The sequence below is a fragment of the Cololabis saira genome, chromosome 15 (assembly GCF_033807715.1).
Source record: "Cololabis saira isolate AMF1-May2022 chromosome 15, fColSai1.1, whole genome shotgun sequence".
Classification (NCBI taxonomy): Eukaryota; Metazoa; Chordata; class Actinopteri; order Beloniformes; family Belonidae; genus Cololabis; species Cololabis saira.
Window position 1 is genome coordinate 28,249,629 of NC_084601.1, and position 11,805 is coordinate 28,261,433.

Consider the following 11,805-nt stretch of genomic DNA (forward strand, 5'->3'; position numbering starts at 1 on the left):
CGACTGCCCTCACTGATCAATAACTGATCAATACTGCAGCTGATCTGTGATATGAGCAGCTCTCCATGGTGATGGTGACGGGTTTCAACAAATGATACACCAGTTCAACCCAGAGTTCGTCCTGCCATCCAGAACCCATTTTAACATCTTGATCGAGAAAAAAATACCAGACGTTTTATTTTATCATTTATTTTTTATATAACACAATTGCCTGTCCTTAAAAAATGAAAAATAATGGACAAAGGTTTATTTATTTATGGATTTATGTCTACACTGACTGATCACTGTGCCGGTTTTATTTACTTCTTGTATGAACAGCAGCAAAGTTGAATAAAATATCTATTTTTCATTTAAGTACCCATCTTTCCCGTGTTTATTATCATTTGCCACATAATTAAAGCAACCTTATACTAAATTTACGAAAAAATTACTAATTATCCGATTAGTCGACTAATCGTTTCAGATCTAATCCTCATTCCTGTCCTCCTCATCCTCATTCCTCTCATAATCCTCATTCCCCTCATCACTCTCCATTCTTCTCCTCATCCTCATCCTCCTCCTCGTCTTCACCCCCCTCCCTTAAAGTTTGGGTGTTAAGGCCGGCCCTGTAAGGGGCCCCTCCAGACCAGGACCCGGATTAACCCCCCCCGTGTGGTTGTGCAGGACTAGCGTGAACCTGCAGGACCCGTTTGCTGACGGAGGAGACCCGGCCTTCTCCCGGAGGAACGCCATGACGCCCAACTCCCAGGGCTTCCAGGCCGGGATGGGCCCGGAGATGATGAGCCGCATGGGCCCGTACGAGTCCAGCAAGGACCCGTTCGGAGGCATGAGGAAAGGTAGGACCAGCAGAACCCCAGACCCAGCAGGTCCAGCAGAACCAGCAGAACCAGATATGGACCTGACCGTGTCTCTCTTGCAGCCGGGGAGCAGTTCATGACGTCGGGGCCCAACAGCGGGATGGGAGAGCAGTACAACCGCGGCCCGCCGGGCCCCATGGGGAACATGCCCATGGGCCAGAGGCAGCAGTACCCCTACGGATACGACCGGAGGTAAGCACCGGACCGGGCCCCCGGTCCCACTGTGTTCGGACCTCCTCAGAACTGATTTAGTTTATGTTTAGTTTAGATTAGTTTAGTTTATTTATTTAGCAATATAAGACAAATTGAACAAAAAAATTAAAAAACAATGAAATAATATGCAAGGAAAGGAAAAAGCCTGGTGGCTTATATAGAATCCTTTCCATATATGAATAAAAAACCAAACAAAAGCTGCACAAGGGGGAGTAAAAGAAAACAAAAGAAAATGTAACTCAGATCAAATAATGAACACTACAAAGATGAAACAATAAGAAAGTCATTTAAATGTTTTTTTGAATATTGGCAAGGATGGTGATGATTTAAGAGATTTATTGAGTGAATTCCACAAGTGGGGGAAAGATTGATGTTTCCATGTTCTACAAAACGGTAAATTAAAATCATCTTTGTGCCTTGTGGCATAAGAATGAATATGAATTGAAATGAATTAACACAAAAGAAATTATGAAAAGAAGGAAGATCTTGTATATAATTTTTAAATTTGAACATAAACATGTTTGAAAAATGTTAATTTTATTGACTGATAATAATGAATATCTAATGAAAAGGGGAGCAGATGGCTCATACCTGTTTGCATGTGATATCATTCTGAGAAACCTTTTTTGAATTATCAATAATTTATTAATATATGTTGAATGTGTCGAAGCCCAAACAATGTTGCAGTAATTAAGATGAGGGAAGATTAAGCTATAATAGAGTTAAATGAGAGGAAGGAAGAACAAAAAGACAAACTTTTCTCAAAATACCAAGCATCTTCATAGATTTCATGCATACCGTATCAATATGTTGTTTCCAATGTAAACAATCATCGATAATGACACCCAAGGATTTGGTATGAGTAATCTGGCAAATTTCAGAGCCATTGATTATAATTCTAGATTTTTCTTTGGGAAATGTTTTGTTTTTGTTACTAAAAATCATGAAGTTGCATTTTTTTAATATTAAGAGTAAGCTTGTTCAGTTGAAACCATTTGAATCCATCCAATAATTCATTGTACTGATTCTGGCGTTTCTGGGCTTTGCAGAGCGGAACCGGGCCTAGGTCCCGACGGCAGCATGGGGCCCGGCGCCCCTCAGCCCAACATGATGCCGTCTGGCACCGACGCAGGGATGTACTCGCCGAGCCGCCCTCCGCCCCAGCAACGGTGGGTTCCTGGCAGCGCCGGGTCGGGCCGGGCAGTACCTGCCGGTTGCCGTGGCAACCCGCTCTACATCAAGTTAAAGTTTATTTATGAAGCACTTTAAAAACAACTAGAGAGGGTCTGCATTGACGTCACTTCCCCACTGGACCAGCCCCTTTACTCGTACCGAGTGGCAAAACATCAGCAAAAACAGCTGCAACTAGTGGAGAAGACGGGATAACAGCCGATTATGGGCTTAAATTAAAAGCAGTTGGACTTGACAGTGACCCGTACAGTTACCCCAAGAACCAGTGGTCCATGGACATTAATATTTGGCCACGAATCGAGTTTCCTGATATTTATATGTACTTAATTTCTACGCCGGGGGAAATACACGAAGCAAAGCTTGAAGGCGTACAAAAGTCTTGACGCTTGGTCCTACTTCAAGGCAGGATTTGTTGTAGAAATTAAAGCGATGAGGAAACCGAACTTTATGATTTGACCGTTTAACGTTAGTTACCCAAGAATCCAACATTACCTGATACAAAATGGGAACAGTAAATCCACGTTTCGGTGTCTGGAATCCAGTTGTTTCTGTGAATTGCAGCGATCCATTTGTCTCTCTTAAGTTTATTTTTCGGCAGTCTGTAAAACGATAACTCTGATTTCTTGCTAAATCTGAGTACAGTGGATCGCACAACAGCTCTTTCCCATTCTAGATGTTTTCCAGTTCAAACTGAAAGTCTAAGCTGCCACTCAGTCTTTCTGCCACTCAGTCTTTCTGCCACTCAGTCTTTCTGCCACTCAGTGGGCGAAACCCGCTGTGAAGTTGCATCTGTGACGTCATGCACATTCCCTCTATCGCTGACCAAAGTGCTGGACAAGAGAAAGAAAAACCAAAACAGAACAAAGTAAAACACATTCAAATATAACAATAATGGTGAGTTAAAAGTTAGTGCGTAAAAATTAGTTTTAAGAAGAGATTTAAAAACAGCCATAGAAGGAGCTGGACGTCTGTGCAGCTGCAGACGGGACGGGGAGGACCAGCTAGCGCCTGCGTAGCAGTAGAAACAAAGGCGTGTATACGTTTCTCAAAGTTCCTGAAAGATAAAAAGGTTTTAACTTGGAAGAAACTAACTTTAAAATGGAGAAAGAAATGAATGCAGTTGTAAAATCTAGAGTCCAGAACTACACCAAGGTTTTTGGCCGTGTTTCTGACATGTGGCTCTAGGGGTCCTGGATCTACATCTGAGTCACAGGCAGCACTGGGACCAAAAACTAGGACCTGCGTTTTATTTTCATTAAAGTGTAAAAAGTTTAAAGGCTCTGATGTCCTCCAGACAGTCTACACCATGTGTCTACGTGCGTGTCTGTATGTAACTTGGGTGAATTGTGGTGTGCTTGTGTATGTGCGGGGAGGGGGGCGGGGCATTAATACATTTTATGTTGGTATTTGTTTTATGTAAAGCACTTTCTGTTGCATTTTATGTATTAGGGCTGGGCGATATATCGAGATTTAATATATATCGATATATTTTCAAACGCGATATGGTACAAGACAATATCGTTTATATCGATTTAAAAAAAATAAAAAAATGATTTTGATATAGCTTATTTTGTGACAAATTGACTTGAATGTTTTATTTGAGATTCGCACAAATGTTTTGTTATTTGCACAACTGTCAACCTCAGTGGAAAAGTCTGCCTGTTACTGTCTACATTGTATTAATTGCACAGTGTATTTTAATTTAATTGTTATGCAGGAAAGGGATATTTGTTTTATTTTATTCAAGAAGCATTTTTATTGTATATATGCAGGCAGTTTATTTTTATTTCATTTGTTTTATACATTTTGATATTGTGCACACCTCTGTTAATAAAGGTACCTGTGTGACATTTGGCACGAGGCTTTGTATTTTAAGGGTTTGCCTCAGAAAAAAATTAAGCTAACAGAGATGCTATGCTATAATGCTTTGGGGGAAACCCCAATTATGGCACAGAAAAAATATCGATATATATCGAGTATCGCCATTCAGCTAGAAAATATCGAGATATGACTTTTGATCCATATCGCCCAGCCCTATTATGTATGAAAGGTGCTTTATACATTTTGATTTGATTAGTAAACTTTTAAAAGAGTCGTGTTTTAATGCAAATGTGCGTGTCATCAGCATAGCAGTGAACAGAGATGTTCTCTAAGAATGATTCCCAGGTGGAGAATGTAGGGGAAAGAGTACCGGCCCCAGGATGGAGCCCTGAGGAACACCAGAGGGATCAGATCAGGGCTGAACTTGTGTTGTTGTTTGCAGGCACGAGTCCTACACCAACCAGTACCCGGGCCAGGGGGCCCCCCCCGGCGGCCCGTACCCGACCCAGCAGCCAGGAATGTACCCGCAACAGCAACCGGTGAGGACTCGCCCGCCCCCGCGCGCCGCAGCGTTGACGTGAGTAGAGGATTGTGGGTAATAACGGCTGTGATTGTCTGCAGAACTACAAGCGCCCGGTGGACGGCGGCTACGGCCCCCCCGCCAAGCGCCACGAGGGGGAGATGTACAGCGTCCCGTTCAGCGGGCAGCAGCAGCCGGGGCCCCCGTCCTCGGGCCACCAGGCCCCCCAGGACCTGTACAACCAGTACAACACCTACCCCGGGGGGGAGCGCCGCCCGCCGGGCCCCCAGGGCCAGTTCCCCTTCCCCTTCGGCCGGGACCGGGGGCCGGCCTCGGCGGGCCCCAACTCCCAGTCCCCCATGCCCCCCCAGATGATGACGAGCCCCATGCCTTCAGGTCCCGACGGCCCCCAGGGCCCGGTGTGGCAGGGCCGCAACGAGATGGGTTACGCCAACTACCCCAACCGGCAGGGGCCCCCCGTCCCGGGCCAGGGCCCCGGGTACCACGCCATGACCCGCTCCGAGGACATGATCCCGGCGGACCAGCGCATCAACCACGAGGGCCAGTGGCCCGGCCACCAGCGCCAGCCGCCGTTCGGCCCGGTGGGGTCGGGGCCCCCCATGAGCCGGCCCCTGCCCTCCAGCTACCCCGCCCCCCAGAACAGCATTCCTCAGGTTTCCAGCCCCGCCCCCATGCCGCGGCCCCTGGAGAGCCGGACGTCGCCCAGCAAGTCGCCCTACATGCACCCGGGCATCAAGGTGCAGAAGGCCGGGCCCCCGGTGCCGGCGTCGCACATCGGCCAGGCGCCGGTGCAGCAGCCCCTGATCCGCAGGGACCTGGCCTTCCCGCCGGGCTCCGTGGAGGCGTCGCAGCCGCACCTCAAGCCCCGCCGCCGGCTCACCATGAAGGACATCGGTAGGAGCCCCGACCCCGGACCCGGTTCTGCGGGGCCCCGGTCCAAACCCTGACCTGTGTCTCTCTCGGCAGGAACCCCGGAGGCGTGGCGCGTCATGATGTCGCTGAAGTCGGGGCTGCTGGCCGAGAGCACCTGGGCGCTGGACACCATCAACATCCTGCTGTACGACGACGGCAGCATCACCACCTTCAACCTGTGTCAGGTGAGACCGCCGGGACCGGTTCAGAACCGCTACAGAACTGGTTCAAAACCGTTACTGTTGCTGAGCCTTTCATCCTCATCCTCCTCAAATTCATTCTCATTCCCTCCATCCTCTTCTCATCTTCATCTTCATTTTCCTCATTAGTTTAGTTTAGTTTTTTTAGCACATAAAAAAAAAATAACATCACACAAATAAGTGCAGTTAAAAGAAACTGTGGAGGGAGGAGCGAGCAAGCCAGTAGGCTTATGAGGAGCCCCCACCTAATAACATTTAACAAAATAGTTATGAGGATACAAAATCATAAAAATAAAATAAATAATACATCATAAAAAATTGCATGCAGAACATGAATGAAAATAAAAAAAATACTGTAGACTTATGTTCACATGATCATGAAAAATATGAATATTATGCTGTAGTACAAAGTACAAAAGAGCATTAACAGTGGGAAAAGCAAGAGCTTTCTTCAGGGTTTCCGCAGGGTTTTAAAAAGTATTATAAAGTGATAAATGAAAATGGCCAAATTTAAGGCCATTAAAAGTGTTAAATTCACTGTCAGAGGTATTATTTTTTTTAAATTGGTATTATTTTTTACCTTTTACATTTTAATCAGTCTATTTTTTATTGTCATTCACAAAGTGAAATAAATGTGAAACATCTGGTCAACATCAATGAGTCTATAAATCTGTTCTGTATAGTATTCTATAGTTCAAAATCTGTATTAATGTTAAAAGGTCCGTGATTAACACTTAATGTTGTGACAGTTTTTAAAAAAAATCTGAAGGTAGTGAAAAAGGTATTAAATTGGTATTAAATTTAACATAAGGATTGCTGTATAAACCCTGTTCTTGACTACACTGTTGAATTAAATGTTCTCTTGAGCGACTTTTGAAAATGGACAATTGTTTGCAATCTGGTACCAACTATTCCAGACTTTGACACCTCTAAACCTAAACAAAAATTGGCTTCTAGATTCCAGACATTTCGGCGGATGTAGGGTGAGGGTAGGAATGAAATTGAGTTTGTAGCAAAGTATGTCCTCTTTTCATCCTCCTCCTCCTCATTCCCCATCCTACTCAAACTCTTCAAATTCTTCCTCATTCCCCTCATCATCATTCCCCTCATTTCATTCCCCCATCCTCCTCATTCTTCTCCTCAATTTCATCCTCATCCCCCCCTCATGCCGAGCCTCAGCCTGACCTCTGACCTCTGGCCCGTCTCTCTGCAGCTGCCCGGGTTCCTGGAGCTGATCGTGGAGTATTTCCGGCGCTGCCTCATCGAGATCTTCGGGATCCTGAAGGAGTACGAGGTCGGGGACCCGAGCCAGCGGACCCTGATCGACCCGGACGCCGCCGAGGACTCGGAGGACGAGCTGCTGCTGCCGGAGGGCGAGGACGTGGACACGGAGGAGGAGGACGAGGACGAGGAGGACACGCCCGACCCGTCCTCCTCCTCGCCGGTCCGGGTCAAGGAGGAGGAGGAGGACGGGTCGCCGAGGGACGGGGACGAGGACCGGCCCGCCAGGGACGCCGCCGCCCCGGAGAAACCGCGGCAGGCCAGCAAGTTCGACAAGCTGCCCCTGAAGCTGGTGCGGAGGAAGAACCCGTTCCAGCGGCGGGTCCCCGGGCCGGGCCAGCGCCAGAGCTTCAGCAGCGGCCTGGTCCACTGGAGCGTGGGCGGCGGCGACACCACCGAGCACATCCAGACCCACTTCGAGAGCCGGCTGGACCTCCTCCGGCACCGGAGACGCAAACCAGAGAGCCCGGCACCGGTCCCCGTCACCGTGGACGACGCCCTCCCGGTGCCCGCGGAGGCGCCGCAGAAGGAGAACGGCATCGACCCGGACCCGCAGAACCGGCGCCGCCTCGCCGTCCTGGAGGATGAGCCGCACAGCAAGGACGAGACGCCGCTCAGCACGCCGGCGTCCTGGCAGGACGCGCTAGCGCGCCGCTGCGTCTGCGTGTCCAACATCGTGCGCAGCCTGTCCTTCGTCCCCGGCAACGACCTGGAGATGTCGCGGCACCCGGGCCTGCTGCTGCTGCTGGGCCGGCTGGTGCTGCTGCACCACCGCCACCCGGAGCGGCGCCAGGCGCCCGCCACCTACGAGAAGGACGGCGAGGACGAGGGCGGCGCCGGCGGCGGGCCGGGCCCCGGCGGGGGCGGCGGCGGGGCGGAGGAGTGGTGGTGGGACTGCCTGGAGGCGCTGCGGGAGAACGCCCTGGTCACGCTGGCCAACGTGGCGGGCCAGCTGGACCTGTCGCTGTACCCGGAGAGCATCTGCCTGCCGCTGCTGGACGGGCTGCTGCACTGGGCCGTGTGCCCGGCGGCGGCGGCGCTGGACCCGCTGCCCTCGCTGGGGCCCCTGGGGCTGCTGTCCCCGCAGCGCCTGGTGCTGGAGGCCCTGAGCAAGCTCAGCATCCAGGACTGCAACGTGGACCTGATCCTGGCCACGCCGCCCTTCGGCCGGCTGGAGCAGCTGTGCAGCACGCTGGTGCGGCTGGTGGGCGAGCGCAAGGCGGCGGCGTGCCGCGAGATGGCGGTGGTGCTGCTGGCCAACCTGGCGCAGGGCGACGGCGTGGCGGCGCGCGCCATCGCCGTGCAGAAGGGCAGCGTGGGGAACCTGCTGGGCTTCCTGGAGGACAGCCTGGCCGCCACGCAGTACCAGCAGAGCCAGGGGGCGCTGCTGCAGCTGCAGGCCGCCGCGCCCTTCGAGCCCACCAGCGTGGACATGATGCGGCGGGCGGCGCGCGCGCTACACGCGCTAGCGCGGGTGGAGGAGAACCGCTCCGAGTTCACGCTGTACGAGTCGCGGCTGCTGGACGTGTCGGTGTCGCCGCTCATGAACTCGCAGGTGTCCCAGGTGATCTGCGACGTACTGTACCTGATCGGCCAGTCGTGACGGCCGCTGGGAGGCCCCGCCCCCCGGGAGGCCCCGCCCCCTGGCGAGCGGGGGCGTGTCTTTGAGTGAATGGAAAAACTTGCCTTTTTTGTTCTTTTCTTTTTGTTTTTTTTTTAATTTATGCAAAATCACCTTGGATTCCACCGTCTGGAGTCGCCGCCGCGGCGCCGGCGGAGGGGGCGGGGCCCGGGGGGCGGAGCTCGCCGCCGCTAGCGCCCTGCGGGACCGACTTTCCTTTTTCTTTTTGTTTTTTAAGAAAACAGAGCTCGCCGCTGTCGCCGGGGGCGGGGCCTGGGCTGGTTGCCGGGGGCGGGGCCTGGGCCCGCCGCCTCCCCCCGGGGGAGGGGAGGGCCCGGGTGCTGCCCCAGACCCGGCTCGGGGGGGGGGCTACGGAGGCCCTGGCCCCGCCCCCCAGGGAGCACGCCATTGGCCGGGCGCCCGGTGACATCACGGAGGCGGAGCCTGGCAGGACTTGTACTGTACAACTGTAAACATACTGTAACGATACTGTTCCACACTGAGACCCGGTTCTAGACCCGTCTGGTTCTGAGCGGCCCCCCCCCTCCCCCCCAGAGCCCGGCGACCCGACAACACCCCGACCTCGTCGTCCCTTGATTGTATGACTCGAACCCATAGACATGTATACGTAGACGCCCCATGGAGCTGCTGCGATACGTCAACGTCGCCGCCATATTGGATGTGGCAAGACTGCGCTGTAAACTAATACAAGTAAATGGACTTATTTTCATAAAGCGCCTTTCTACAAAGAAATGTACGTTTTACGTCTCATTTATTCATTCACACACGCACTAATATACTTGGGAAACAGTTAGGCACCAAATATAATATATTTAATTTTCTCAGATGGCAAAAATAAGAACTTTATTGATCCCACATAGGAGTAATTCATGTTATATCAGCTCACAAAAAATAAAGAAAAATCACAAAAATAAGAAAAATAAAGAATACATATTTCCTCATCAACAAAGCATATTTTACATAAACATATTTTAAATTTTTCAAGTAACAAAATAACATATTTAAACCATTTTTTCAGATTTTTTTGTTATTTTATTGTCTGAAAAATGGTTCAAATATGTTTATTTTGTTATTTGAAAAATGTAAAATATGCTTTGTTGATGAATATTTTTCTTATTTTTGTGAGGGGGGACATATATTGTTTTTCGGCACTACCTTGTTCTCTATAGCTGATATAACATGAATTACTCCTATGTGGGATCAATAAAGTTCTTATTTTTGCCATCTGAGAAAATTAAATATATTATATTTGGTGCCTAACTGTTTCCCAAGTATATTAGTGCGTGTGTGAATGAATAAATGAGACATAAAACGTGAATTTCTTTGTAGAAAGGCGCTTTATGAAAATAAGTCCATGTACTTGTACTAGTTTACAGCGCAGTCTTGCCACATCCAATATGGCGGCGTCGTTGACGTATCGCAGCAGCTCGATGGGGCGTCTACGTATTTATGTCTATGACTCGAACCCCGATACTGAAGTCGCCTGCAGGACTGGCTAGCGCCGCCGCCGCGCCGCCGCCGTGTAAATACCACGTTGTACATTTCCACCTCTCTGTTGCTCCACGCCGTTTTTAATCTCCGGTTCTGGTTCTGGTCCCGGACTCGGACCCGGAACCGCCACGTCTCATCTGCTCGTCCCAGACGAAGAAGCCCCGCCCCCTCCCTAAGCCCCGCCCCCAGCCCTGCCCCCTCAGTGATGCGGATTCTGCATATTTGTATCAGATGTAGCTACAGACTTGATGTAAATCCCCTTTTTTGGCTTAATGAATATCATTTATTCCGTATGAAATCTTTATACTATATGTTCACGTGTTAAGAATAAATGTACATTAAATCTTGGTAAGACGTCTCTGTGCCTTCATTTGGACCTGGACCCGGGTCAGAACGGGGACCCCCAGGACCGGGTCAGACCAGGTCAGACCAGGTAAGACCAGGTCCACCAGACCAGACTAGACCCATATGGGCTCAAATTAAAGCCATACATATTTTGTATTTGTAAATAAACTTTGTACTTGTAGAAATATTTTGTGCGTGTGCAAAAAATATTTGTACGTCTGTGAGCAACATTGGATATACAAAGCTACAAACTTCTTTTACAACTACGAATTATGGCGAATTATGGCACTGTTTTGACGTGCCAATAATAAGAGCCAATCAGCGATCTTTGGCACGGGTTTCAAAGCGTTTCTGGAGAGCCAATCAGCACATTGCATCGACTACTGACGTCGCCGCCATATTGGATGTGGCAAGACTGCGCTGTAAACTAATACAAGTAAATTGACTTATTTTCATAAAGCACCTTTCTACATGAAATTTACATTTTACGTCTCATTTATTCATTCACACACGCACTAATATACTTGGGAAACAGTTAGGCACCAAATATAATATATTTCATTTTCTCAGACGACAAAAATAAGAACTTTATTGATCCCACATAGGAGTAATTCATGTTATATCAGCTATAGAGAACAAGGTAGTGCCGAAAAACAATATATATCCCCCCTCACAAAAATAAGAAAAATAGAGAAACATATTCTCTCATTAACAAAGCATATTTCACATTTTTATACATTACATTACATTTTATTATTATTTTATTGTCTGAAAAATGGTTCAAATATGTTATTTGAATTTTTTTTTTATTTGTTTTGTTGATGAAAAAATATGTCTCTATTTTTTGTGAGGAGGGATATATATTGTTTTTCGGCACTACCTTGTTCTCTATAGCTGATATAACATGAATTACTCCTATGTGGGATCAATAAAGTTCTTATTTTTGCCTTCTGAGAAAATGAAATATATTATATTTGGTGCCTAACTGTTTCCCAAGTATATTAGTGCGTGTGTGAATGAATAAATGAGACGTAAAACGTACATTTCTTTGTAGAAAGGCGCTTTATGAAAATAAGTCTATTTACTTGTATTAGTTTACAGCGCAGTCTTGAACATCCAATATGGCGGCGACGTCAGTAGGCGATGCAATGTGTTGATTGGCTCTCCAGAAACGCTTTGAAACCCGTGCCAAAGATCGCTGATTGGCTCTTATTATTGGCACGTCAAAACAGTGCCATAATTCGTAGTTGTAAAAAAAATTTGTAGCTTTGTATATCCAATGCTGCTCACAGACGAATTAATTCCATATGG

The 11,805-nt window shown here is 48.6% G+C and overlaps 1 protein-coding gene across 1 annotated transcript in view; it reads left to right on the forward strand.

Moving 5' to 3' along the window:
* Nucleotides 1-8,890, forward strand: part of arid1ab (AT-rich interactive domain 1Ab) — a 77,566-nt gene extending 68,676 nt beyond the window's left edge. The window contains 7 exon segments of the mRNA XM_061741219.1: nt 664-836; nt 920-1,049; nt 2,120-2,239; nt 4,525-4,621; nt 4,704-5,517; nt 5,590-5,720; nt 6,949-8,890. Of these exon segments, the coding sequence (XP_061597203.1) occupies nt 664-836; nt 920-1,049; nt 2,120-2,239; nt 4,525-4,621; nt 4,704-5,517; nt 5,590-5,720; nt 6,949-8,619 (3,136 nt within the window). The 3' untranslated portion in view covers nt 8,620-8,890.
* The last annotated feature ends 2,915 nt before the right edge of the window (nt 8,891-11,805 follow it).